This window comes from Coregonus clupeaformis, unplaced genomic scaffold (assembly GCF_020615455.1).
Source record: "Coregonus clupeaformis isolate EN_2021a unplaced genomic scaffold, ASM2061545v1 scaf0675, whole genome shotgun sequence".
NCBI lineage: Eukaryota > Metazoa > Chordata > Actinopteri > Salmoniformes > Salmonidae > Coregonus > Coregonus clupeaformis.
Window position 1 is genome coordinate 180022 of NW_025534130.1, and position 25975 is coordinate 205996.

General features: G+C 47.7%; 2 protein-coding genes across 2 annotated transcripts in view; one reads left to right on the forward strand and one right to left on the reverse strand.

The window, feature by feature from the left end:
- The window catches only part of fam117ba (family with sequence similarity 117 member Ba), an 83932-nt gene extending 78233 nt beyond the window's left edge, over positions 1–5699 (forward strand). The window contains exons 6-9 of the mRNA XM_045216313.1: positions 102–245; positions 440–656; positions 935–1055; positions 5128–5699. Of these exons, the coding sequence (XP_045072248.1) occupies positions 102–245; positions 440–656; positions 935–1055; positions 5128–5467 (822 nt within the window). The 3' untranslated portion in view covers positions 5468–5699. The remainder of the gene's footprint in view (positions 1–101; positions 246–439; positions 657–934; positions 1056–5127) is intronic.
- A 13362-nt stretch (positions 5700–19061) lies between these two features.
- The window catches only part of LOC121561549 (islet cell autoantigen 1), a gene marked incomplete at its 5' end in the record, with an annotated part of 69460 nt that continues 62546 nt past the window's right edge, over positions 19062–25975 (reverse strand). Inside the window, 3 exons of the mRNA XM_041874090.2 lie at positions 19062–20325; positions 20738–20836; positions 21653–21989. Of these exons, the coding sequence (XP_041730024.2) occupies positions 20210–20325; positions 20738–20836; positions 21653–21989 (552 nt within the window). The remainder of the gene's footprint in view (positions 20326–20737; positions 20837–21652; positions 21990–25975) is intronic.

Sequence of the window (25975 nt, forward strand, 5' to 3'; positions counted from 1 at the left end):
TCTGTATATAAGGCCCAGATGCCTAATAAGACCATCCTGATCCCCATGTCCAAGGGTTAACCCTAACTCTACCACTAACCTTTACCCTGTCTGTATATAAGGCCCAGATGCCCAATAAGACCATCCTGATCCCCATGTCCAAGTCCACGGCGCCACGCTTCAGGAACAGTGTGGAGGGTCTCAACCAGGAGATTGAACGCATCATCATCCGTGACACAACACAACTACGAGATGAGGTTATTATTGTGAGTCCTTGTTCTTGTTAACTCAGACACACACACACACACACACACACACACACACACACACACACACACACACACACACACACACACCCCCCCACACACACACACACACACCCCCACACACACACACACACACACACACACACACACACACACATATGAAGTGTTATTATTTCTGTGTGTTTTGGGTTCAGCCCCAAGACGTCCCAGACGGGCACCGCGCCCCCCCGCCCATCCCCGCCCAGCGCAGCAGCTCCACGCGCAGCATCGACACACAGACCCCCTCAGGGCGGGGCCTCGGTGGCGGTAAACATAGCAACAGCAGCAGCCGGCCCGACTCCATCTCTCCCTCCTACCTCACCATCCTCAGCGATATGGGAGGAGGCAGCCCCTACCCCGCAGAGGAGAAAGGTACACACAGATCCATAGCTTTGTCCCCCTCCGCCCCTGAATATTACACAGGGCGGCAGGTAGCTTAGTGGTTAAGAGCGTTGTGCCAGTAACCGAAAGGTCGCTGGTTCTAATCCCCGAGCCGACTAGGTGAAACATCTGTCGATGTGCCCTTGAGCAAGGCACTTAACCCTAATTGCTCCTGTAAGTCGCTCTGGATAAGAGCGTCTGCTAAATGACTAAAATGTAAATGTAAATATTGTGACTAACCTGCTCCCTGTCTGTCTGTCTGTCCTCAGAACTGGGTCCCTGCTCTCCTCTCCCGAAGTACGCAGCGTCTCCGAAGCCCAACAACAGCTACATGTTCAAGAGGGATCCGCCGGAGGGCTGTGAGAAGGTCAAGGTCTTTGAGGAGTCACTGTGAGTACAGCCTAACCCTTGACCTCTAACCCCTGACCCTAACCGTCCTGAGGGCTGTGAGAAGGTCAAGGTCTTTGGGGAGTCACTGTGAGTACAGCCTAACCCTTGACCTCTAACCCCTGACCCTAACCGTCCTGAGGGCTGTGAGAAGGTCAAGGTCTTTGAGGAGTCACTGTGAGTACAGCCTAACCCTTGACCTCTAACCCATAACCCTAACCCCTGACCCTAACCGTCCTGAGGGCTGTGAGAAGGTCAAGGTCTTTGAGGAGTCACTGTGAGTACAGCCTAACCCTTGACCCCTAACCCCTGATCCTAACCGGCCTGAGGGCTGTGAGAAGGTCAAGGTCTTTGAGGAGTCACTGTGAGTACAGCCTAACCCTTGACCTCTAACCCCTGACCCTAACCGTCCAGAGGGCTGTGAGAAGGTCAAGGTCTTTGAGGAGTCACTGTGAGTACAGCCTAACCCTTGACCTCTAACCCCTGACCCTAACCGTCCTGAGGGCTGTGAGAAGGTCAAGGTCTTTGAGGAGTCACTGTGAGTACAGCCTAACCCTTGACCTCTAACCCCTGACCCTAACCGTCCTGAGGGCTGTGAGAAGGTCAAGGTCTTTGAGGAGTCACTGTGAGTACAGCCTAACCCTTGACCTCTAACCCCTGACCCTAACCGTCCTGAGGGCTGTGAGAAGGTCAAGGTCTTTGAGGAGTCACTGTGAGTACAGCCTAACCCTTGACCTCTAACCCCTGACCCTAACCGTCCTGAGGGCTGTGAGAAGGTCAAGGTCTTTGAGGAGTCACTGTGAGTACAGCCTAACCCTTGACCTCTAACCCCTGACCCTAACCCCTGACCCTAACCGTCCTGAGGGCTGTGAGAAGGTCAAGGTCTTTGAGGAGTCACTGTGAGTACAGCCTAACCCTTGACCTCTAACCCCTGACCCTAACCGTCCTGAGGGCTGTGAGAAGGTCAAGGTCTTTGAGGAGTCACTGTGAGTACAGCCTAACCCTTGACCTCTAACCCCTGACCCTAACCGTCCTGAGGGCTGTGAGAGTACCTCGCGAGTGGTGCAGTGGTCTAAGGCAGTGCTAGCTGGACAGTATAAGGAAAATGACAATTGGCTCAGAACCGGGCAGCACGGCTGGCCCTTAAATGTACACAGAGAGCTAACATTAATAATATGCATGTCAATCTCTCATGGCTCAAAGTAGAGGAGAGATTCTTCATCACTACTTGTATTTGTAAGAAGTGTTGACAAGCTGAATGCACCGAGCTGTCTGTTTAAACTACTAGCACACAGCTATTAAATACAAATACAAAAATACAATACATTGTCTTACATCAGATATCGCGTTGATTCAACCTGCATTGATCTGTCTCGTATCTCGCAAAGAGTCATGGGATAGATCAAAGTGTGTACAAAAATATGACCTAGGTGACATGGCCTAATGAACCCCATTTGATCCTCAAAACAGGCTGAATTAATCAAACAAGAAATCTGTAAATAATATTTTAGTTTTTTGTTGTTGAAGAAGTCACCAAAATATATGGAGTTTCGCAGAGCAACTGTCTGAATTTACTCCCAAAAAAGGTATAAATTAAAATGGAAAAAGGCCTTTTCGGCAACTTCATGGTCAATAAATGTAGTTATTTTCTGCTACTAGTCGCGGGACATAGGGGTGCTGAGGCTGCTGCAGCACCCCCTGAAAAATCATTCTAAATATATATCTTCTTTTTCCACAAAAGTAGTGCACTGGGCCTTTACTCGTCCTGTATCAGCGGCCTGATATATGCACTGGGCCTTTACTCGTCCTGTATCAGCGGCCTGATATATGCACTGGGCCTTTACTCGTCCTGTATCAGCGGCCTGATATATGCACTGGGCCTTTACTCGTCCTGTATCAGCGGCCTGATATATGCACTGGGCCTTTACTCGTCCTGTATCAGCGGCCTGATATATGCACTGGGCCTTTACTCGTCCTGTATCAGCGGCCTGATATATGCACTGGGCCTTTACTCGTCCTGTATCAGCGGCCTGATATATGCACTGGGCCTTTACTCGTCCTGTATCAGCGGCCTGATATATGCACTGGGCCTTTACTCGTCCTGTATCAGCGGCCTGATATATGCACTGGGCCTTTACTCGTCCTGTATCAGCGGCCTGATATATGCACTGGGCCTTTACTCGTCCTGTATCAGCGGCCTGATATATGCACTGGGCCTTTACTCGTCCTGTATCAGCGGCCTGATATATGCACTGGGCCTTTACTCGTCCTGTATCAGCGGCCTGATATATGCACTGGGCCTTTACTCGTCCTGTATCAGCGGCCTGATATATGCACTGGGCCTTTACTCGTCCTGTATCAGCGGCCTGATATATGCACTGGGCCTTTACTCGTCCTGTATCAGCGGCCTGATATATGCACTGGGCCTTTACTCGTCCTGTATCAGCGGCCTGATATAGCCGTCTGTAGTGGGCCTTTACTCGTCCTGTATCAGCGGCCTGATATATGCACTGGGCCTTTACTCGTCCTGTATCAGCGCCCTGATATAGCCGTCTGTAGTGTGGGTTACTCGTCCTGTATCAGCGGCCTGATATAGCCGTCTGCACTGGGCCTTTACTCGTCCTGTATCAGCGGCCTGATATATGCACTGGGCCTTTACTCGTCCTGTATCAGCGGCCTGATATATGCACTGGGCCTTTACTCGTCCTGTATCAGCGGCCTGATATAGCCGTCTGTAGTGTGGGCCAAAGAATGGCAGCGCCCCCACCCTCCCCCAAAACATCTTCCCACAGCTATGCTTGTAGACCACTGTCTGTCATTTCTCTCAATATACAGTACCAGTCAAAAGTTTGGACACACCTACTCATTCATGGGTTTTCCTTTATTTTTTATTTATTTTTTTCTACATTGTAGAATAATAGTGAAGACATCAAAACTATGAAATAACACATATGGAATCATGTAGTAACCAAAAAAGTGTTAAACAAATCAGAATATATTGTATATTTTATATTCTTCATAGTAGCCACCCTTTGCCTTGATGAGCCCACCATAGTAGAAGCTAACTCAGAACATTAAAACTAGCGCGAGCCCACCATAGTAGAAGCTAGCTCAGAACATTAAAACTAGCGCGAGCCCACCATAGTAGAAGCTAACTCAGAACATTAAAACTAGCGCGAGCCCACCATAGTAGAAGCTAACTCAGAACATTAAAACCAGCGCGAGCCCACCGTAGTAGAAGCTAACTCAGAACATTAAAACTAGCGCGAGCCCACCATAGTAGAAGCTAACTCAGAACATTAAAACTAGCGCGAGCCCACCATAGTAGAAGCTAACTCAGAACATTAAAACTAGCGCGAGCCTACCATAGTAGAAGCTAACTCAGAACATTAAAACTAGCGCGAGCCCACCGTAGTAGAAGCTAACTCAGAACATTAAAACTAGCGCGAGCCCACCATAGTAGAAGCTAACTCAGAACATTAAAACTAGCGCGAGCCCACCATAGTAGAAGCTAACTCAGAACATTAAAACTAGCGCGAGCCCACCATAGTAGAAGCTAACTCAGAACATTAAAACTAGCGCGTGCCCACCATAGTAGAAGCTAACTCAGAACATTAAAACTAGCGCGAGCCCACCATAGTAGAAGCTAACTCAGAACATTAAAACTAGCGCGAGCCCACCATAGTAGAAGCTAACTCAGAACATTAAAACTAGCGCGAGCCCACCATAGTAGAAGCTAACTCAGAACATTAAAACTAGCGCGAGCCCACCATAGTAGAAGCTAACTCAGAACATTAAAACTAGCGCGAGCCCACCATAGTAGAAGCTAACTCAGAACATTAAAACTAGCGCGAGCCCACCATAGTAGAAGCTAACTCAGAACATTAAAACTAGCGCGAGCCCACCATAGTAGAAGCTAACTCAGAACATTAAAACTAGCCAAGTACAGCCTTTTGTGGCCAAACTGGTATTACTCCTCTTGTATAGGAAAAGGGCACTCTGCTAAGTAAATACCATAAATAATCTCTGTCATATTAGTTTTGAATGACAATGTGTGTGTTTGTGTGTGTTACAGTCCCAGAACCCTCCAGGAGATTCCTCCCTTCCTGTGTCCGGACCGGAACAAGGTGAACTTCATCCCTAAGAGTGGCTCAGCCTTCTGCCTGGTCAGCATCCTGAAGCCCCTGTTGCCCGCTCCGGAGCTCAGCTTCAGATCAGGGGTCGGCCTCCGCAGCCTGTCCCCCAGCTTGGTGCCTCTGGGTGGGGTTGGCCTGCGCAGTCTGTCCCCCTCCATGGTGCCTCTAGGTGGGGTGAGCCTCCGTAGCCTGTCCCCTTCCCTAGGGGTATCCTGGGGCACCAGCAACGTCCACCAGCAACCCTGCCTGCCCAGACACCTGGAGGAACCAGAGAGCTAGAGCTCCACGCTGCCGCCCTGGTGGACAGACTGCGGAATAACATCACAGTCAGATAAACATAATGAACATAATACCCTGCCACTCAAGACGCCTTCGACATGCTAACTCAACTGGTCATAACTGTCCCCTGGTTCTACATGGACATTCTAACTCCGCCCCCTGGTCCCAATGTTCCACTGATCCTATGTACAGGAAATACTTTTATTTTCATCGCATTAAACCATGAAACCTCTCCACATTTTTAAATCATTATTATTTATATTGAATTAAGATGTCTTCCAGTGTGAAGCTGTGTGGTTTCCATGGTGATCTGGGCTGTGTGGTTTCCATGGGGATACAGGCTGTGTGGTTTCCATGGTGATCTGGGCTCAGAGATATCGTAGCAAAACTAAGATGGGGAGATTAAAGAAAAACAATAATGTGCCTGAAGACCTGGTTAGGGTTAGGGTTAGGACAGACCTGGCTCATGGTGTCTGTCCAGTGTTCTGTTTTGTCTGCTTCCCCTCTCTCTCTCCCTCCCACCCTCCCTCCCCTTCCTCTGTCTTTATCTGTGATTGAAATGCACTGTATACAAAATCGTGTACTGCACACAGAAAAAATGACTTTTTCGTGTGCCTGTCACAAATAGTCTATTTCAAAATAATGTGTGATACTGGGTTGGGATGGGACAGCAGCCCCGTGAGTGTTGCTCAGCTTCAGCTTGTGTTGGTGTCGTGGTGTCAGTCAGTGGACTTGGGTCATCTCTGGCCTCTTTTTTCTAAAGGACTCCAGGAGGTGAAAAAGAGACTGAAGAAGCCTTCTGTCCTGCTCTGGTCTCTACTGTGGTATATGTGCAACTTTACTGTGCCTGCCATGGGGACGTGTCTGAAATGGATTGGATCTGGAGATAATATTGAGGCACTGTGTTTGTTGTATTTTAGGCTGACAAGGAGAACTGGATTATAATAGTAATAATATAACATTATTATTATATTATTAACTGGATTATAATAGTAATAATATAACATTATTATTATATTATGAACTGGATTATATTTCCCCCAGTACTGTGAATGACTATATATTTCATCATGGATTTCAGTATTTCATATTTAAATCACAAACATACAAGATAAGTCCCTTTCTCCATCTCACTGTTAGAGGTAATTTAAGATTGGTTAGGGGTCATTTAAGGTTGGTTAGGGGGTTATGGGTAATTTAAGGTTGGTTAGGGGGTTAGGGGTAATTTAAGGTTGGTTAGGGGGTTAGGGGTAATTTAAGGTTGGTTAGGGGGTTATGGGTAATTTAAGGTTGGTTAGGGGGTTAGGGGTCATTTAAGGTTGGTTAGGGGTAATTTAAGGTTGGTTAGGGGTAATTTAAGGTTGGTTAGGGGTAATTTATGGTTGGTTAGGGGTAATTTAAGGTTGGTTAGGGGTAATTTAAGGTTGGTTAGGGGTAATTTAAGGTTGGTTAGGGGTAATTTATGGTTGTTTAGGGGTAATTTAAGGTTGGTTAGGGGTAATTTAAGGATGGTTAAGGGGTTAGGGGTAATTTAAGGTTGGTTAGGGTAATTTAAGGTTGGTTAGGGGTAATTTAAGGTTGGTTAGGGGGTTAGGGTAATTTAAGGTTGGTTAGGGGTAATTTAAGGTTGGTTAGGGGGTTAGGGTAATTTAAGGTTGGTTAGGGGTAATTTAAGGTTGGTTAGGGGTAATTTAAGGTTGGTTAGGGGGTTAGGGGTAATTTAAGGTTGGTTAGGGTAATTTAAGGTTGGTTAGGGGTAATTTAAGGTTGGTTAGGGGGTTAGGGTAATTTAAGGTTGGTTAGGGTAATTTAAGGTTGGTTAGGGGTAATTTAAGGTTGGTTAGGGGTAATTTAAGGTTGGTTAGGGGTAATTTAAGGTTGGTTAGGGGGTTAGGGGTAATTTAAGGTTGGTTAGGGTAATTTAAGGTTGGTTAGGGGTAATTTAAGGTTGGTTAGGGGGTTAGGGTAATTTAAGGTTGGTTAGGGTAATTTAAGGTTGGTTAGGGGTAATTTAAGGTTGGTTAGGGGGTTAGGGTAATTTACTTAGGGTTAGGTTACTCAGATAGAATTAGGGCTCTATTCAATCTGTATCGCTGAAGCGTTACAGATTGTGCAATAGAAATGTAAAGGTAATTTCCGATTGAGCCGACATTTACCGTGAATGCAGTCTCCACTAACACAGGAACATTGCCTTTACATTTCTATCAGGCGGTAACGCTCAACTTCAGTGATACAGATTGAATAGAGCCCTTAGGGTCAGGAGGAGTTTTGGGTGGTTATAACTTCAGCTCAGAATTGATCCTGGTCCGAGTTAGGTTCAGGGCTCTAAACACTCGACATGTACAGACTGTACAGACTTGTAAACTACTAGGACTGTCGACTCAACAGAGAAATGAAGAGCTCTGCTGTCAGAGTAGATTTTAATATTGGAGATGATATTTGATCATGTTTTACAACCTGTAGCAGTAGAGATGTGGTTTCCTTTTAAAGGTCAACTTTGGGCACGAAAAACGGTCCAACTGTGCCTTTGGTGGTTCATCAGTGTCATTCTGGTCAGGTGCGCACACGACCAACGTAGCTAGTTCGTTAGCTAAGCTAGCCACTGTAGCTAGTTTGTTAGCTAAGCTAGCCACTGTTGCTAGTTTGTTAGCTAAGCTAGCCACTGTAGCTAGTTCGTTAGCTAAGCTAGCCACTGTAGCTAGTTCGTTAGCTAAGTTAGCCCCTATAGCTAGTTTGTTAGCTAAGCTAGCCACTGTAGCTAGTTCATTAGCTAAGCTAGCCACTGTAGCTAGTTCGTTAGCTAAGCTAGCCACTGTAGCTAGTTTGTTAGCTAAGCTAGCCACTGTAGCTAGTTCGTTAGCTAAGCTAGCCACTGTAGCTAGTTCGTTAGCTAAGCTAGCCACTGTAGCTAGTTCGTTAGCTAAGCTAGCCACTGTAGCTAGTTCGTTAGCTAAGCTAGCCACTGTAGCTAGTTCGTTAGCTAAGCTAGCCACTGTAGCTAGCCAGTAACTCCTCCAGTATGTGTTGACGTCATTTCACAGGATGTGTTTTTGGACGGAAGCTGTAGAGCACTTCTGTAGCCAAATATGTTATTTATCCATTTTTTTTTAAAGCAATAAATGACCTGGTATGATGGTGCATTGATCAGTTATACCGTTTAAATACATTTTTGCGCTTTTGCCCAAAGTCGACCTTTAAATGTATTGGCAGAGATGTCCACCAGGGAAGACTGGAGGGGATGGAAGGTGAGTTGGTCATGAAATACTCAACTTGATACTTTTAAAGAAACACACAAATGGAAAAGCATCTCAAATAACAGTTTAATAAAGTTCCTTCAACTGTTGATAACAGCCCTGCTTCATCCTATGACGTTACATACATCCCCATTTCATCCTATGACGTTACATACATCCCCATTTCATCCTATGACGTTACATACATCCCCATTTCATCCTATGACGTTACATACATCCCCATTTCATCCTATGACGTTACATACATCCCCATTTCATCCTATGACATTACATACATCCCCATTTCATCCTATGACATTACATACATCCCTGTTTCATCCTATGACATTACATACATCCCCATTTCATCCTATGACATTACATACATCCCCGTTTCATCCTATGACATTACATACATCCCCGTTTCATCCTATGACATTACATACATCCCCATTTCATCCTATGACATTACATACATCCCCATTTCATCCTATGACGTTACATACATCCCCATTTCATCCTATGACATTACATACATCCCCATTTCATCCTATGACGTTACATACATCCCCGTTTCATCCTATGACGTTACATACATCCCCGTTTCATCCTATGACATTACATACATCCCCATTTCATCCTATGACGTTACATACATCCCCATTTCATCCTATGACATTACATACATCCCCATTTCATCCTATGACGTTACATACATCCCCGTTTCATCCTATGACGTTACATACATCCCCGTTTCATCCTATGACGTTACATACATCCCCATTTCATCCTATGACATTACATACATCCCCATTTCATCCTATGACATTACATACATCCCCATTTCATCCTATGACATTACATACATCCCCATTTCATCCTATGACATTACATACATCCCCATTTCATCCTATGATGTTACATACATCCCCATTTCATCCTATGATGTTACATACATCCCCGTTTCATCCTATGACATTACATACATCCCCATTTCATCCTATGACATTACATACATCCCCATTTCATCCTATGACATTACATACATCCCCATTTCATCCTATGACATTACATACATCCCCATTTCATCCTATGACATTACATACATCCCCATTTCATCCTATGACATTACATACATCCCCATTTCATCCTATGACGTTACATACAGCCCCGTTTCATCCTATGACGTTACATACATCCCCATTTCATCCTATGACGTTACATACATCCCCATTTCATCCTATGACGTTACATACATCCCCGTTTCATCCTATGACGTTACATACATCCCTGTTTCATCCTATGACGTTACATACATCCCCATTTCATCCTATGACATTACATACATCCCCATTTCATCCTATGACATTACATACATCCCCATTTCATCCTATGACATTACATACATCCCCATTTCATCCTATGACATTACATACATCCCCATTTCATCCTATGACATTACATACATCCCCATTTCATCCTATGACATTACATACATCCCCATTTCATCCTATGACATTACATACATCCCCATTTCATCCTATGACATTACATACATCCCCATTTCATCCTATGACATTACATACATCCCCATTTCATCCTATGATGTTACATACATCCCCGTTTCATCCTATGACATTACATACATCCCCATTTCATCCTATGACATTACATACATCCCCATTTCATCCTATGACATTACATACATCCCCATTTCATCCTATGACGTTACATACATCCCCATTTCATCCTATGACATTACATACATCCCCATTTCATCCTATGACGTTACATACATCCTTTAAGTGAAATGAAAGGCATAGTTGAATATAATAAAGCATTTGTGATTGATATACATTATTGTCTGTATGTACAGTGCATTCGGAAAGTATTCAGACCCCTTCACTTTTCCCACATTTTGTTATGTTACAGCCTTATTCTAAAATTGATTAAATTAATTTTTTCCCTCATCAATCTACACACAATACCCCATAATGACAAAGCGTAAGCAGGTTTTTAGAAATGTTTGCACATTTATTAAAAATGTACATAAGTATTCAGACCCTTTGCTATGAGACTCGAAATTGAGCTCAGGTGCATCCTGTTTCCATTGATCGTCCTTGAGATGTTTCTACAACTTGATTGGAGTCCATCTGTGGTAAATTCAATTAATTGGACATGATTTGGAAAGGCACCAAAACATCTGGGGAAGGGTACCAAAACATTTCTGCAGCATTGAAGGTGCCCAAGAATGTGATATTTCCAGGATATTTTTTAATTATACATTTAAAAACATTTCTAAAAACCTGTTTTTGCTTTGTCATTATGGGGTATTGTGTGTAGATTGATGAGGGGGGGGACTATTTAATCCATTTTAGAATAAGGCTGTAACGTAAAACAACATGTGGAAAAAGTGAAGGGGTCTGAATACTTTCCGAATACACTGTAAAGTAAGAAAAACTGCAGCATGAGACGACCGACTGCACAATATTCACTTTCTTCTCATGAAAAGATGTAATCCCAACAGAGTTATCAATCAACTGGGATAGTGATGATCCGGCTTCTGTTTTAGCTCCTGGTGATTCAGAAGAAGAAGAAGAATATATCCAATAATCCAACATATTCCAGAGAAGTGGAAAAGCTTCTGGAGTTCCTGTAGCACCTAACCAGCACGCTCCAGTGAGGCAGGAAACGCTGTTTCCTAGGTGATCTATAGGACTACAGTACAGTAGTATAATACAGTATAAATCATATCTGCTAAAGGGGCAGTATGATAGTATTAACAGGGGAGGTGTATCAAATCCAATTCTTATAGCGGAGACAAGAACCAGATGCAGCAGTTTGCATGATTAGACCATCAGCAATAATATCTTGGACGTAATCTCTGTTAACCCACAGCCGCTTGATTTAGTTCTGGGTCCGTGTGTGTTACAAATTGGGAGTTCCGGTTAGCCCCCCCCCCCCGTCCAAATAATCAGTGATCGGGGTGTAGTGATGACCTAAAGCCTATGATAAAAATTTTACATTTTAGTCATTTAGCAGACGCTCTTATCCAGAGCGACATACAGTTAGTGAATGAATACGTATTTTTTTTATTTTTTTTCATACTGGCCCCCCGTGGGAAACGAATCCACATCCCTGCCGGCCAAACCCTCCCCTACCTTGGATGATGCTGGACCAATTGTGCGCCGCCCATGGGTCTCCCGGTTGCGGCCGGCTGCGACAGAGCCTGGACTGGAACCAGGATCTCTAGTGGCCCAGCGAGCACTGCGCTGTATAAGTTATCTGTCCCTTGCTTCACCACACTGCCTTGGTCCAAATAATCAGTGATGGGGGTGCAGTGATGACCGAAAGCCAATGATAACCTACTGTAGAAGTTATCTGTCCCTTGCTTGGCATAGTTCTACATCGCTCCAGTGTTGATACTTCCTTTAGAACCAAAAACTGATATGATAAATAATTATTCTTGAGGAATACATTTTTCCAGCGTAGTTCTAAACAAAAATAGATCCAGTATCTGCAGATCTTCAGCACCGTAGTAGTTGTCTGAAAATAGAGTCTTGGAACTAGAGATCCACGGTGAGTCTTTAGTTCAGCAATAAGGCCAGAGGGGGAATGGAAACGGCCAATATACCCTGCCTAAGGGGGAATGGAAACGGCCAATATACCCTGCCTAAGGGGGAATGGAAACGGCCAATATACCCTGCCTAAGGGGGAATGGAAACGGCCAATATACCCTGCCTAAGGGGGAATGGAAACGGCCAATATACCCTGCCTAAGGGGGAATGGAAACGGCCAATATACCCTGCCTAGAGGGGGGAATGGAAACGGCCAATATACCCTGCCTAAGGGGGAATGGAAACGGCCAATATACCCTGCCTAAGGGGGGAATGGAAACGGCCAATATACCCTGCCTAAGGGGGAATGGAAACGGCCAATATACCCTGCCTAAGGGGGAATGGAAACGGCCAATATACCCTGCCTAAGGGGGAATGGAAACGCCAATATACCCTGCCTAAGGGGGGAATGGAAACGGCCAATATACCCTGCCTAAGGGGGAATGGAAACGGCCAATATACCCTGCCTAAGGGGGAATGGAAACGGCCAATATACCCTGCCAGAGGGGAATGGAAACGGCCAATATACCCTGCCTAAGGGGGAATGGAAACGGCCAATATACCCTGCCTAAGGGGGAATGGAAACGGCCAATATACCCTGCCTAAGGGGGAATGGAAACGGCCAATATACCCTGCCTAAGGGGGGAATGGAAACGGCCAATATACCCTGCCTAAGGGGGAATGGAAACGGCCAATATACCCTGCCAGAGGGGGAATGGAAACGGCCAATATACCCTGCCTAAGGGGGAATGGAAACGGCCAATATACCCTGCCTAAGGGGGAATGGAAACGGCCAATATACCCTGCCTAAGGGGGAATGGAAACGGCCAATATACCCTGCCTAAGGGGGGAATGGAAACGGCCAATATACCCTGCCTAAGGGGGAATGGAAACGGCCAATATACCCTGCCTAAGGGGGAATGGAAACGGCCAATATACCCTGCCTAAGGGGGGAATGGAAACGGCCAATATACCCTGCCTAAGGGGGAATGGAAACGGCCAATATACCCTGCCTAGAGGGGGAATGGAAACGGCCAATATACCCTGCCAGAGGGGGGAATGGAAACGGCCAATATACCCTGCCTAAGGGGGAATGGAAACGGCCAATATACCCTGCCTAAGGGGGAATGGAAACGGCCAATATACCCTGCCAGAGGGGGGAATGGAAACGGCCAATATACCCTGCCTAAGGGGGAATGGAAACGGCCAATATACCCTGCCTAAGGGGGAATGGAAACGGCCAATATACCCTGCCTAAGGGGGAATGGAAACGGCCAATATACCCTGCCCAAGGGGGAATGGAAACGGCCAATATACCCTGCCTAAGGGGGAATGGAAACGGCCAATATACCCTGCCAGAGGGGGAATGGAAACGGCCAATATACCCTGCCTAAGGGGGAATGGAAACGGCCAATATACCCTGCCTAAGGGGGAATGGAAACGGCCAATATACCCTGCCTAAGGGGGAATGGAAACGGCCAGTATACCCTGCCTAAGGGGGAATGGAAACGGCCAATATACCCTGCCTAAGGGGGGAATGGAAACGGCCAATATACCCTGCCTAAGGGGGAATGGAAACGGCCAATATACCCTGCCTAAGGGGGAATGGAAACGGCCAATATACCCTGCCTAAGGGGGAATGGAAACGGCCAATATACCCTGCCTAAGGGGGGAATGGAAACGGCCAGTATACCCTGCCTAAGGGGGGAATGGAAACGGCCAATATACCCTGCCTAAGGGGGAATGGAAACGGCCAATATACCCTGCCTAAGGGGGAATGGAAACGGCCAGTATACCCTGCCTAAGGGGGAATGGAAACGGCCAGTATACCCTGCCTAAGGGGGAATGGAAACGGCCAATATACCCTGCCTAAGGGGGAATGGAAACGGCCAATATACCCTGCCTAAGGGGGAATGGAAACGCCAATATACCCTGCCTAAGGGGGAATGGAAACGGCCAATATACCCTGCCTAAGGGGGGAATGGAAACGGCCAATATACCCTGCCTAAGGGGGAATGGAAACGGCCAATATACCCTGCCTAAGGGGGGAATGGAAACGGCCAATATACCCTGCCTAAGGGGGAATGGAAACGGCCAATATACCCTGCCTAAGGGGGAATGGAAACGGCCAATATACCCTGCCTAGAGGGGGGAATGGAAACGGCCAATATACCCTGCCTAAGGGGGAATGGAAACGGCCAATATACCCTGCCTAAGGGGGGAATGGAAACGGCCAATATACCCTGCCTAAGGGGGAATGGAAACGGCCAATATACCCTGCCTAAGGGGGAATGGAAACGGCCAATATACCCTGCCTAAGGGGGGAATGGAAACGGCCAATATACCCTGCCTAAGGGGGGAATGGAAACGGCCAATATACCCTGCCTAAGGGGGAATGGAAACGGCCAATATACCCTGCCTAAGGGGGAATGGAAACGGCCAATATACCCTGCCTAAGGGGGGAATGGAAACGGCCAGTATACCCTGCCTAAGGGGGGAATGGAAACGGCCAGTATACCCTGCCTAAGGGGGAATGGAAACGGCCAATATACCCTGCCTAAGGGGGAATGGAAACGGCCAGTATACCCTGCCTAAGGGGGAATGGAAACGGCCAATATACCCTGCCTAAGGGGGAATGGAAACGGCCAATATACCCTGCCTAAGGGGGAATGGAAACGGCCAATATACCCTGCCTAAGGGGGAATGGAAACGGCCAATATACCCTGCCTAAGGGGGAATGGAAACGGCCAATATACCCTGCCTAAGGGGGAATGGAAACGGCCAATATACCCTGCCTAAGGGGGAATGGAAACGGCCAATATACCCTGCCTAAGGGGGGAATGGAAACGGCCAATATACCCTGCCTAAGGGGGAATGGAAACGCCAATATACCCTGCCTAAGGGGGAATGGAAACGGCCAATATACCCTGCCTAAGGGGGGAATGGAAACGGCCAATATACCCTGCCTAAGGGGGAATGGAAACGGCCAATATACCCTGCCTAAGGGGGAATGGAAACGGCCAATATACCCTGCCAGAGGGGGGAATGGAAACGGCCAATATACCCTGCCTAAGGGGGGAATGGAAACGGCCAATATACCCTGCCTAAGGGGGGAATGGAAACGGCCAATATACCCTGCCAGAGGGGGAATGGAAACGGCCAATATACCCTGCCTAAGGGGGGAATGGAAACGGCCAATATACCCTGCCTAAGGGGGGAATGGAAACGGCCAATATACCCTGCCTAAGGGGGGAATGGAAACGCCAATATACCCTGCCTAAGGGGGAATGGAAACGGCCAATATACCCTGCCTAAGGGGGAATGGAAACGGCCAATATACCCTGCCTAAGGGGGAATGGAAACGGCCAATATACCCTGCCTAAGGGGGAATGGAAACGGCCAATATACCCTGCCTAAGGGGGGAATGGAAACGGCCAATATACCCTGCCTAAGGGGGGAATGGAAACGGCCAATATACCCTGCCTAAGGGGGAATGGAAACGGCCAATATACCCTGCCTAAGGGGGAATGGAAACGGCCAATATACCCTGCCTAAGGGGGAATGGAAACGGCCAATATACCCTGCCTAAGGGGGAATGGAAACGGCCAATATACCCTGCCTAAGGGGGGAATGGAAACGGCCAATATACCCTGCCTAAGGGGGGAATGGAAACGGCCAATATACCCTGCCTAAGGGGGAATGGAAACGGCCAATATACCCTGCCTAAGGGGGAATGGAAACGGCCAATATACCCTGCCTAAGGGGGAATGGAAACGGCCAATATACCCTGCCTAAGGGGGAATGGAAACGGCCAATATACCCTGCCTAAGGGGGAATGGAAACGGCCAATATACCCTGCCTAAGGGGGGAATGGAAACGGCCAATATACCCTGCCTAAGGGGGAATGGAAACGGCCAATATACCCTGCCTAAGGGGGAATGGAAACGGCCAATATACCCTGCCTAAGGGGGAATGGAAACGGCCAATATACCCTGCCTAAGGGGGAATGGAAACGGCCAATATACCCTGCCTAAGGGGGAATGGAAACGGCCAATATACCCTGCCTAAGGGGGAATGGAAACGGCCAATATACCCTGCCTAAGGGGGGAATGGAAACGGCCAATATACCCTGCCTAAGGGGGGAATGGAAACGGCCAATATACCCTGCCTAAGGGGGGAATGGAAACGGCCAATATACCCTGCCTAAGGGGGAATGGAAACGGCCAATATACCCTGCCTAAGGGGGAATGGAAACGGCCAATATACCCTGCCTAGAGGGGGAATGGAAACGGCCAATATACCCTGCCTAAGGGGGAATGGAAACGGCCAATATACCCTGCCTAAGGGGGAATGGAAACGGCCAATATACCCTGCCTAAGGGGGAATGGAAACGGCCAATATACCCTGCCTAAGGGGGGAATGGAAACGGCCAATATACCCTGCCTAAGGGGGGAATGGAAACGGCCAATATACCCTGCCTAAGGGGGGAATGGAAACGGCCAATATACCCTGCCTAAGGGGGAATGGAAACGGCCAATATACCCTGCCTAAGGGGGAATGGAAACGGCCAATATACCCTGCCTAAGGGGGAACGGAAACGGCCAATATACCCTGCCTAAGGGGGAACGGAAACGGCCAATATACCCTGCCTAAGGGGGGAACGGAACGGCCAATATACCCTGCCTAAGGGGGAACGGAAACGCCAATATACCCTGCCTAAGGGGGAACGGAAACGGCCAATATACCCTGCCTAAGGGGGAACGGAAACGGCCAATATACCCTGCCTAAGGGGGAACGGAAACGGCCAATATACCCTGCCTAAGGGGGAATGGAAACGGCCAATATACCCTGCCTAAGGGGGGAATGGAAACGGCCAATATACCCTGCCTAAGGGGGGAATGGAAACGGCCAATATACCCTGCCTAAGGGGGAATGGAAACGGCCAGTATACCCTGCCTAAGGGGGGAATGGAAACGGCCAGTATACCCTGCCTAAGGGGGAACGGAAACGCCAATATACCCTGCCTAAGGGGGAATGGAAACGGCCAATATACCCTGCCTAAGGGGGAATGGAAACGGCCAATATACCCTGCCTAAGGGGGAATGGAAACGGCCAATATACCCTGCCTAAGGGGGAATGGAAACGGCCAATATACCCTGCCTAAGGGGGAATGGAAACGGCCAATATACCCTGCCTAAGGGGGAATGGAAACGGCCAATATACCCTGCCTAAGGGGGAATGGAAACGGCCAATATACCCTGCCTAAGGGGGAATGGAAACGGCCAATATACCCTGCCAGAGGGGGAATGGAAACGGCCAATATACCCTGCCTAAGGGGGAATGGAAACGGCCAATATACCCTGCCTAAGGGGGAATGGAAACGGCCAATATACCCTGCCTAAGGGGGAATGGAAACGGCCAATATACCCTGCCCAGAGGGGGAATGGAAACGGCCAATATACCCTGCCTAAGGGGGAATGGAAACGGCCAATATACCCTGCCAGAGGGGGAATGGAAACGGCCAATATACCCTGCCTAAGGGGGAATGGAAACGGCCAATATACCCTGCCAGAGGGGGAATGGAAACGGCCAATATACCCTGCCTAAGGGGGAATGGAAACGGCCAATATACCCTGCCAGAGGGGGGAATGGAAACGGCCAATATACCCTGCCTAAGGGGGAATGGAAACGGCCAATATACCCTGCCAGAGGGGGGAATGGAAACGGCCAATATACCCTGCCTAAGGGGGAATGGAAACGGCCAATATACCCTGCCTAAGGGGGAATGGAAACGGCCAATATACCCTGCCTAAGGGGGGAATGGAAACGGCCAATATACCCTGCCTAAGGGGGAATGGAAACGGCCAATATACCCTGCCTAGGGGGGAATGGAAACGGCCAATATACCCTGCCTAAGGGGGAATGGAAACGGCCAATATACCCTGCCTAAGGGGGAATGGAAACGGCCAATATACCCTGCCTAAGGGGGAACGGAAACGGCCAATATACCCTGCCTAAGGGGGAACGGAAACGGCCAATATACCCTGCCTAAGGGGGAACGGAAACGGCCAATATACCCTGCCTAAGGGGGGAATGGAAACGGCCAATATACCCTGCCTAAGGGGGAATGGAAGCGGCCAATATACCCTGCCTAAGGGGGAATGGAAACGGCCAATATACCCTGCCTAAGGGGGAATGGAAACGGCCAATATACCCTGCCTAAGGGGGAATGGAAACGGCCAATATACCCTGCCTAAGGGGGGATGGAAACGGCCAATATACCCTGCCTAAGGGGGAATGGAAACGGCCAATATACCCTGCCTAAGGGGGAACGGAAACGGCCAATATACCCTGCCTAAGGGGGAATGGAAACGGCCAATATACCCTGCCTAAGGGGGAATGGAAACGGCCAATATACCCTGCCTAAGGGGGAATGGAAACGGCCAATATACCCTGCCTAAGGGGGAATGGAAACGGCCAATATACCCTGCCTAAGGGCTGTTGGCACGACGCGAAGCAGAGGTCCTGGATACAGCCCTTAGCTGTGGTATATTTGCCATATACCACAAACTCACAAGTGCCTTATTGCTATTCTAAACTGGTTTTGCGTCATACCTGTGGTATATTGTCTGATATACACACGGCTGGAATGCTGTTTCAGCCAATCAGAATTCAGGACCCAAACTACCCGCTTTATAATTTAATATTATAGACCATGTCACTGGTAGAAACAGGTCCAGTGTAAGGTTGTTGGGCCAACCAATCAGGTGTTAGGTTGTTGGGCCAGCCAATCAGGTGTTAGGTTGTTGGGCCAGCCAATCAGGTGTTAGGTTGTTGGGCCAACCAATCAGGTGTTAGGTTGTTGGGCCAGCCAATCAGGTGTTAGGTTGTTGGGCCAGCCAATCAGGTGTTAGGTTGTTGGGCCAGCCAATCAGGTGTTAGGTTGTTGGGCCAACCAATCAGGTGTTAGGTTGTTGGGCCAACCAATCAGGTGTTAGGTTGTTGGGCCAGCCAATCAGGTGTTAGGTTGTTGGGCCAACCAATCAAGTGTTAGGTCCTATATTCTATCTCTAAGATTAAGCCCAGCACCCTACACTACATATCCTATATAGAAGGTTAATCTCAGTCAGATCATCCTATATCATCAATATAGAATATTACAGACATTACTGTTGGGTCCAGCACCCTACAGTACACATTATAGAATATCACAGACATTACTGTTAGGTCCAGCACCCTACAGTACACATTATAGAATATCACAGACATTACTGTTAGGTCCAGCACCCTACAGTACACATTATAGAATATCACAGACATTACTGTTGGGTCCAGCACCCTACAGTACACATTATAGAATATCACAGACATTACTGTTGGGTCCAGCACCCTACAGTACACATTATAGAATATCACAGACATTACTGTTAGGTCCAGCACCCTACAGTACACATTATAGAATATTACAGACATTACTGTTAGGTCCAGCACCCTCCAGTACACATTATAGAATATTACAGACATTACTGTTAGGTCCAGCACCCTACAGTACACATTATAGAATATTACAGACATTACTGTTAGGTCCAGCACCCTCCAGTACATATCCTATATAGAAGGTTAATCTCAGTCAGATCATCCTATATCATCTATTACAGACATTACTGTTAGGTCCAGCACCCTCCAGTACATATCCCGTAGAGAAGGATCTTCTCATAACATTGACAGTCAGATCCTGCTATATCATCAATAGCACAACATTAATACAGCATTTCATGTGATCCATTCTTCCTCCCAGGTCCCTTTCACAAAGTATACAGTAACTGCACCCACACACACACACACACACACACACACACACACACACACACACACACACACACACACCCCCCTCAGGCATTGAAGATCTCATCTTCAGAGCGTCCGATGGCGTCAGGGTTAGAGAGGGGGTCCAGATCAGCAAACAGGTTGAACCATGCAGACATGTCCCGCGATGCACCTTGAGGGACTAGACAGACACACCTTGAGGGACTAGACAGACACACCCTGAGGGACTAGACAGACACACCTTGAGGGACTAGACAGACACACCTTGAGGGACTAGACAGACACACCCTGAGGGACTAGACAGACACACCTTGAGGGACTAGACAGACACACCTTGAGGGACTAGACAGACACACCTTGAGGGACTAGACAGACACACCTTGAGGGACTAGACAGACACACCTTGAGGAACTAGACAGACACACCTTGAGGGACTAGACAGACACACCTTGAGGGACTAGACAGACACACCTTGAGGGACTAGACAGACACACCCTGAGGGACTTGGTACTGGAAGACACATATGACAGTTCAAACTAAACCCTGCACTGCTGAGCCTATGACAGCAAGCCTCGCAAACCACACCCTCTCACCATTGGCTGTTGTCTTTGGGCCACCCTTAGCTGATTGGGCCTGGCCAGACGCTGGGGGCTGTAGGGGCGGAGCCTGGAACATGGGAGGAGTCGCCCAGCCTGAGTGACAGAAGGACAGAGGATGAGGAGGATAGAACGAAGGGCGAGGAGACAAGGGAATGTGAAGTCATCATTCCTCCAGACTGAACACAACATGCTGATAACAATGTGCTGGAACTGCAGACAAACTGTCCCTTTCTAGATGCCACTAGAGGTTAGACATGCAGTAAGATCACCTAGCCACTAGAGGTCAGACATGCAGTAAGATCACCTAGCCACTAGAGGTCAGACATGCAGTAAGATCATCTAGCCACTAGAGGTCAGACATGCAGTAAGATCATCTAGCCACTAGAGGTCAGACATGCAGTAAGATCATCTAGCCACTAGAGGTCAGACATGCAGTAAGATCACCTAGCCACTAGAGGTCAGACATGCAGTAAGATCATCTAGCCACTAGAGGTCAGACATGCAGTAAGATCATCTAGCCACTAGAGGTCAGACATGCAGTAAGATCATCTAGCCACTAGAGGTCAGACATGCAGTAAGATCATCTAGCCACTAGAGGTCAGACATGCAGTAAGATCATCTAGCCACTAGAGGTCAGACATGCAGTAAGATCATCTAGCCACTAGAGGTCAGACATGCAGTAAGATCACCTAGCCACTAGAGGTCAGACATGCAGTAAGATCATCTAGCCACTAGAGGTTAGACATGCAGTAAGATCACCTAGCCACTAGAGGTCAGACATGCAGTAAGATCACCTAGCCACTAGAGGTCAGACATGCAGTAAGATCATCTAGCCACTAGAGGTCAGACATGCAGTAAGATCACCTAGCCACTAGAGGTCAGACCAGGAGATGGTTCTGACTGACTGACCTGTAGAACTCAGACTGTGGTCCAGCAGCTGGGAGGGCAGGAAGCCGGTGGGACTGGGGGGCTGAGAGGGGGGGCAGGCTTCTCCAGTAGGGGGGGGAGGGGCCAGGGTGGGGGGGACAGGGTCAGAGGACTCCAAGCAGCCCAAGGTGCCTTGCCACTCTCCACTGAACTCGTCTGCTTCCATTGGTCCAGGGCTCAGGAGGTCCTTCAGAAAGGCCATGTCCCCAGCCTCCCTGTCCTCCTCCTTGTCCCTCTGCCGTGCCCCGACCCCCACCCCGGCCCCCTGCTGCAGGGCCCCACCTGGAACACAGCACAGAGACAGACAAAGGGTTAGAAGCTGCATGTAGCCAGGTCATCACAGAACTATTCATTGTTATTGACTCATGTCAATAGAAAAACTGGCTGGTCTGAAACACCATTCACACAGAGGACAGAGACAGTTCAGGACCTGAGAGAAACCTGAGAGAGAGAGGGGAAATCAGTTTAAATCAAATGAGTCAGAAGACAACAGGGAGACTGAGATCAGAGAAACACCACACATCAGGTAGGAACAGCTCAAACCCCCAGTAAGACAGGTTTGATAGGAGAACAGGGGGAGGACTGGAGAAGAGGTATCCAGGGGGAGGTGAGGACAGGAGAGGTAAGAGCCATCCAGGGGGAGGACAGGACAGGAGAGGTAAGAGCCATCCTGGGGGAGGACAGGACAGGAGAGGTAAGAGCCATCCAGGGGGAGGTAAGGACAGGAGAGGTAAGAGCCATCCAGGGGGAGGACAGGACAGGAGAGGTAAGAGCCATCCAGGGGGAGGAAAGGACAGGAGAGGTAAGAGCCATCCAGGGGGAGGACAGGACAGGAGAGGTAAGAGCCATCCAGGGGGAGGACAGGACAGGAGAGGTAAGAGCCATCCAGGGGGAGGACAGGACAGGAGAGGTAAGAGCCATCCAGGGGGGAGTGCAGTTGGCGAACGATTCGTTCTTTCTGAATGACTATTTTTACTGCCTTGATATCATTGCCATTAATATGGAGTTGGTCCCCCCTTTGCTGCTATAACAGCCTCCACTCTTCTGGGAAGGCTTTCCACTAGATGTTGGAACATTGCTGCAGGGACTTGCTTCCATTCAGCCACAAGAGCATTAGTGAGGTCGGGCACTGATGTTGGGCGATTAGGCCTGGCTTGCAGTCGGTGTTCCAATTCATCCCAAAGGTGTTCGATGGGGTTGAGGTCAGGGCTCTGTGCAGGCAAGTCAAGTTCTTCCACACCGATCTCGACAAACCATTTCTGTATGGACCTCGCTTTGTGCACAGGGGCATTGTCATGCTAAAACAGGGCCTTCCCCAAACTGTTGCCACAAAGTTGGATGCACAGAATCGTCTAGAATGTCATTGTTCGCTGTAGCGTTAATATTTCCCTTCACTGGAACTAAGGGGCCTAGCCAGAACCATGAAAAACAGCCCCAGACCATTATTCCTCCTCCACCAAACTTTACAGTTGGCACTATACATTCCAGCAAGTAGCGTTCTCCTAGCATCCACCAAACCCAGATTTGTGCGTCGGACTGCGAGATGGTGAAGCGTGATTCATCACTCCAGAGAACGCGTTTCCACTGCTCCAGATTCCAATGGCGGCGAGCTTTACACCACTGCAACCGACGCTTGGCATTGCGCATGGTGATCTTGTATGGGCTTGTATGCGGCTGCTCGGCCATGGAAACCCATTTCACGAAGCTCCTGACGAACAGTTCTTGTGCTAAAGTTTGGAACTCGGTAGTGAGTGTTGGAACCGAGGACAGGCGCTTCAGCACTCGGCAGTCCTGTTCTGTGAGCTTGTGTGGCCTACCACTTTGCGGTTGAGCCGTTGTTGCTCCTAGACGTTTCCACTTCACAATAACAGCACTTACAGTTGACCAGGGCAGCTCTAGCAGGGCAGAAATTTGACGAACTGACTTGTTGGAAAGGTGGCATCCTATGACGGTGCCACGTTGAAAGTCACTGAGCTCTTCAGTAAGGCCATTCTACTGTCAATGTTTGTCTATGGAGATTGCATGGCTGTCTGCTCAGTTTTATACATCTGTCAGCAACGGGTGTAGCTGAAATAGCCGAATCCACTAATTTGAAGGGGTTTCCACATACTGCTGTATATACAGTGTATTTTCGCAAGACAAAGGAGCCTGGAAAAGGGTAGATAATTATCCAGATCGCTACTATCCCCACGCTTATGGAGTGGCAGCGCAAAAACTGCTTTTGGAATATTTCCTAAAGTTAAATAAAAAATGTGTGTCATTGAGCCAGCAATGAGGGGCGCTGCATACTTAAGCAAAGACGGGTCCCAAATGACTTATTAATAATAATAATAATAATAATATGCCATTTAGCAGACGCTTTTATCCAAAGCGACTTACAGTCATGCGTGCATACATTTTATTTTGTGTACAGTCAACTGGAGGCTGTATGAAGAACAGTCAACTGGAGGCTGTATGAAGAACAGTCAACTGGAGGTTGTATGAAGAACAGTCAACTGGAGGCTGTATGAAGAACAGTCAACTGGAGGCTGTATGAAGAACAGTCAACTGGAGGCTGTATGAAGAACAGTCAACTGGAGGCTGTATGAAGAACAGTCAACTGGAGGCTGTATGTGGGAAGAACAGTCAACTGGAGGCTGTATGAAGAACAGTCAACTGGAGGCTGTATGAAGAACAGTCAACTGGAGGATGTATGTGGGAAGAACAGTCAACTGGAGGCTGTATGAAGAACAGTCAACTGGAGGCTGTATGAAGAACAGTCAACTGGAGGCTGTATGAAGAACAGTCAACTGGAGGCTGTATGAAGAACAGTCAACTGGAGGCTGTATGAAGAACAGTCAACTGGAGGCTGTATGAAGAACAGTCAACTGGAGGCTGTATGAAGAACAGTCAACTGGAGGCTGTATGAAGAACAGTCAACTGGAGGATGTATGAAGAACAGTCAACTGGAGGCTGTATGAAGAACAGTCAACTGGAGGCTGTATGAAGAACAGTCAACTGGAGGCTGTATGAAGAACAGTCAACTGGAGGCTGTATGAAGAACAGTCAACTGGAGGCTGTATGAAGAACAGTCAACTGGAGGCTGTATGAAGAACAGTCAACTGGAGGCTGTATGAAGAACAGTCAACTGGAGGCTGTATGAAGAACAGTCAACTGGAGGCTGTATGTGGGAAGAACTACTTACCCTTTGCTCTCAGGTTCACGAAAACATTTGTTAAAAATACAAGTGAAATTAGTATTTTTGACACCTTCATCTTGACAGTTATCAAACGTGTTGAGCAGCTTAGCTTTAGCTAACTAGGTTAGCTGGCTAGCTATGCTGTGGGAAGAATACAGTTTCCCAGCTGGCTGGTGTGGACTGAGAGGAAATAACAAAATAAAAATCCGTTAGCCAGTAAATTTTTTTTTGAATGACAAGTCTCGTGTGGGACATTCGATCTGAATGTTCTGTAGACGCTCATGTGTTTTAGCTCTTTCTGGGTCAGATGGATTGGAAAATATGTAATAACTAGCCACCCGTTCGGTTTTTTTAGCCAGATCCCGCACTTTCGATAGATTCACGTTAAGTAAAAACGGACATTGGTAGAGCATGGCGCTTGTAACGCCAGGGTAGTGGGTTCGATCCCCGGGACCACCCATACGTAAAAATGTATGCACACATGACTGTAAGTCGCTTTGGATAAAAGCGTCTGCTAAATGGCATATTATTATTATTATTATTAAGAACAGTCAACTGGAGGCTGTATGTGGGAAGAACAGTCAACTGGAGGCTGTATGAAGAACAGTCAACTGGAGGCTGTATGAAGAACAGTCAACTGGAGGCTGTATGAAGAACAGTCAACTGGAGGCTGTATGAAGAACAGTCAACTGGAGGCTGTATGTGGGAAGAACAGTCAACTGGAGGCTGTATGAAGAACAGTCAACTGGAGGCTGTATGAAGAACAGTCAACTGGAGGCTGTATGAAGAACAGTCAACTGGAGGCTGTATGAAGAACAGTCAACTGGAGGCTGTATGTGGGAAGAACAGTCAACTGGAGGCTGTATGTGGGAAGAACAGTCAACTGGAGGCTGTATGAAGAACAGTCAACTGGAGGCTGTATGAAGAACAGTCAACTGGAGGCTGTATGAAGAACAGTCAGCTGGAGGCTGTATGAAGAACAGTCAGCTGGAGGCTGTATGAAGAACAGTCAACTGGAGGCTGTATGAAGAACAGTCAACTGACTGGCCAAGACCAGTATGATTTGTTGTTTTGACTGAAAAAGTCCAAAACATCAGTGTCAGTAAAAATAACTCTCCATCAGTAGA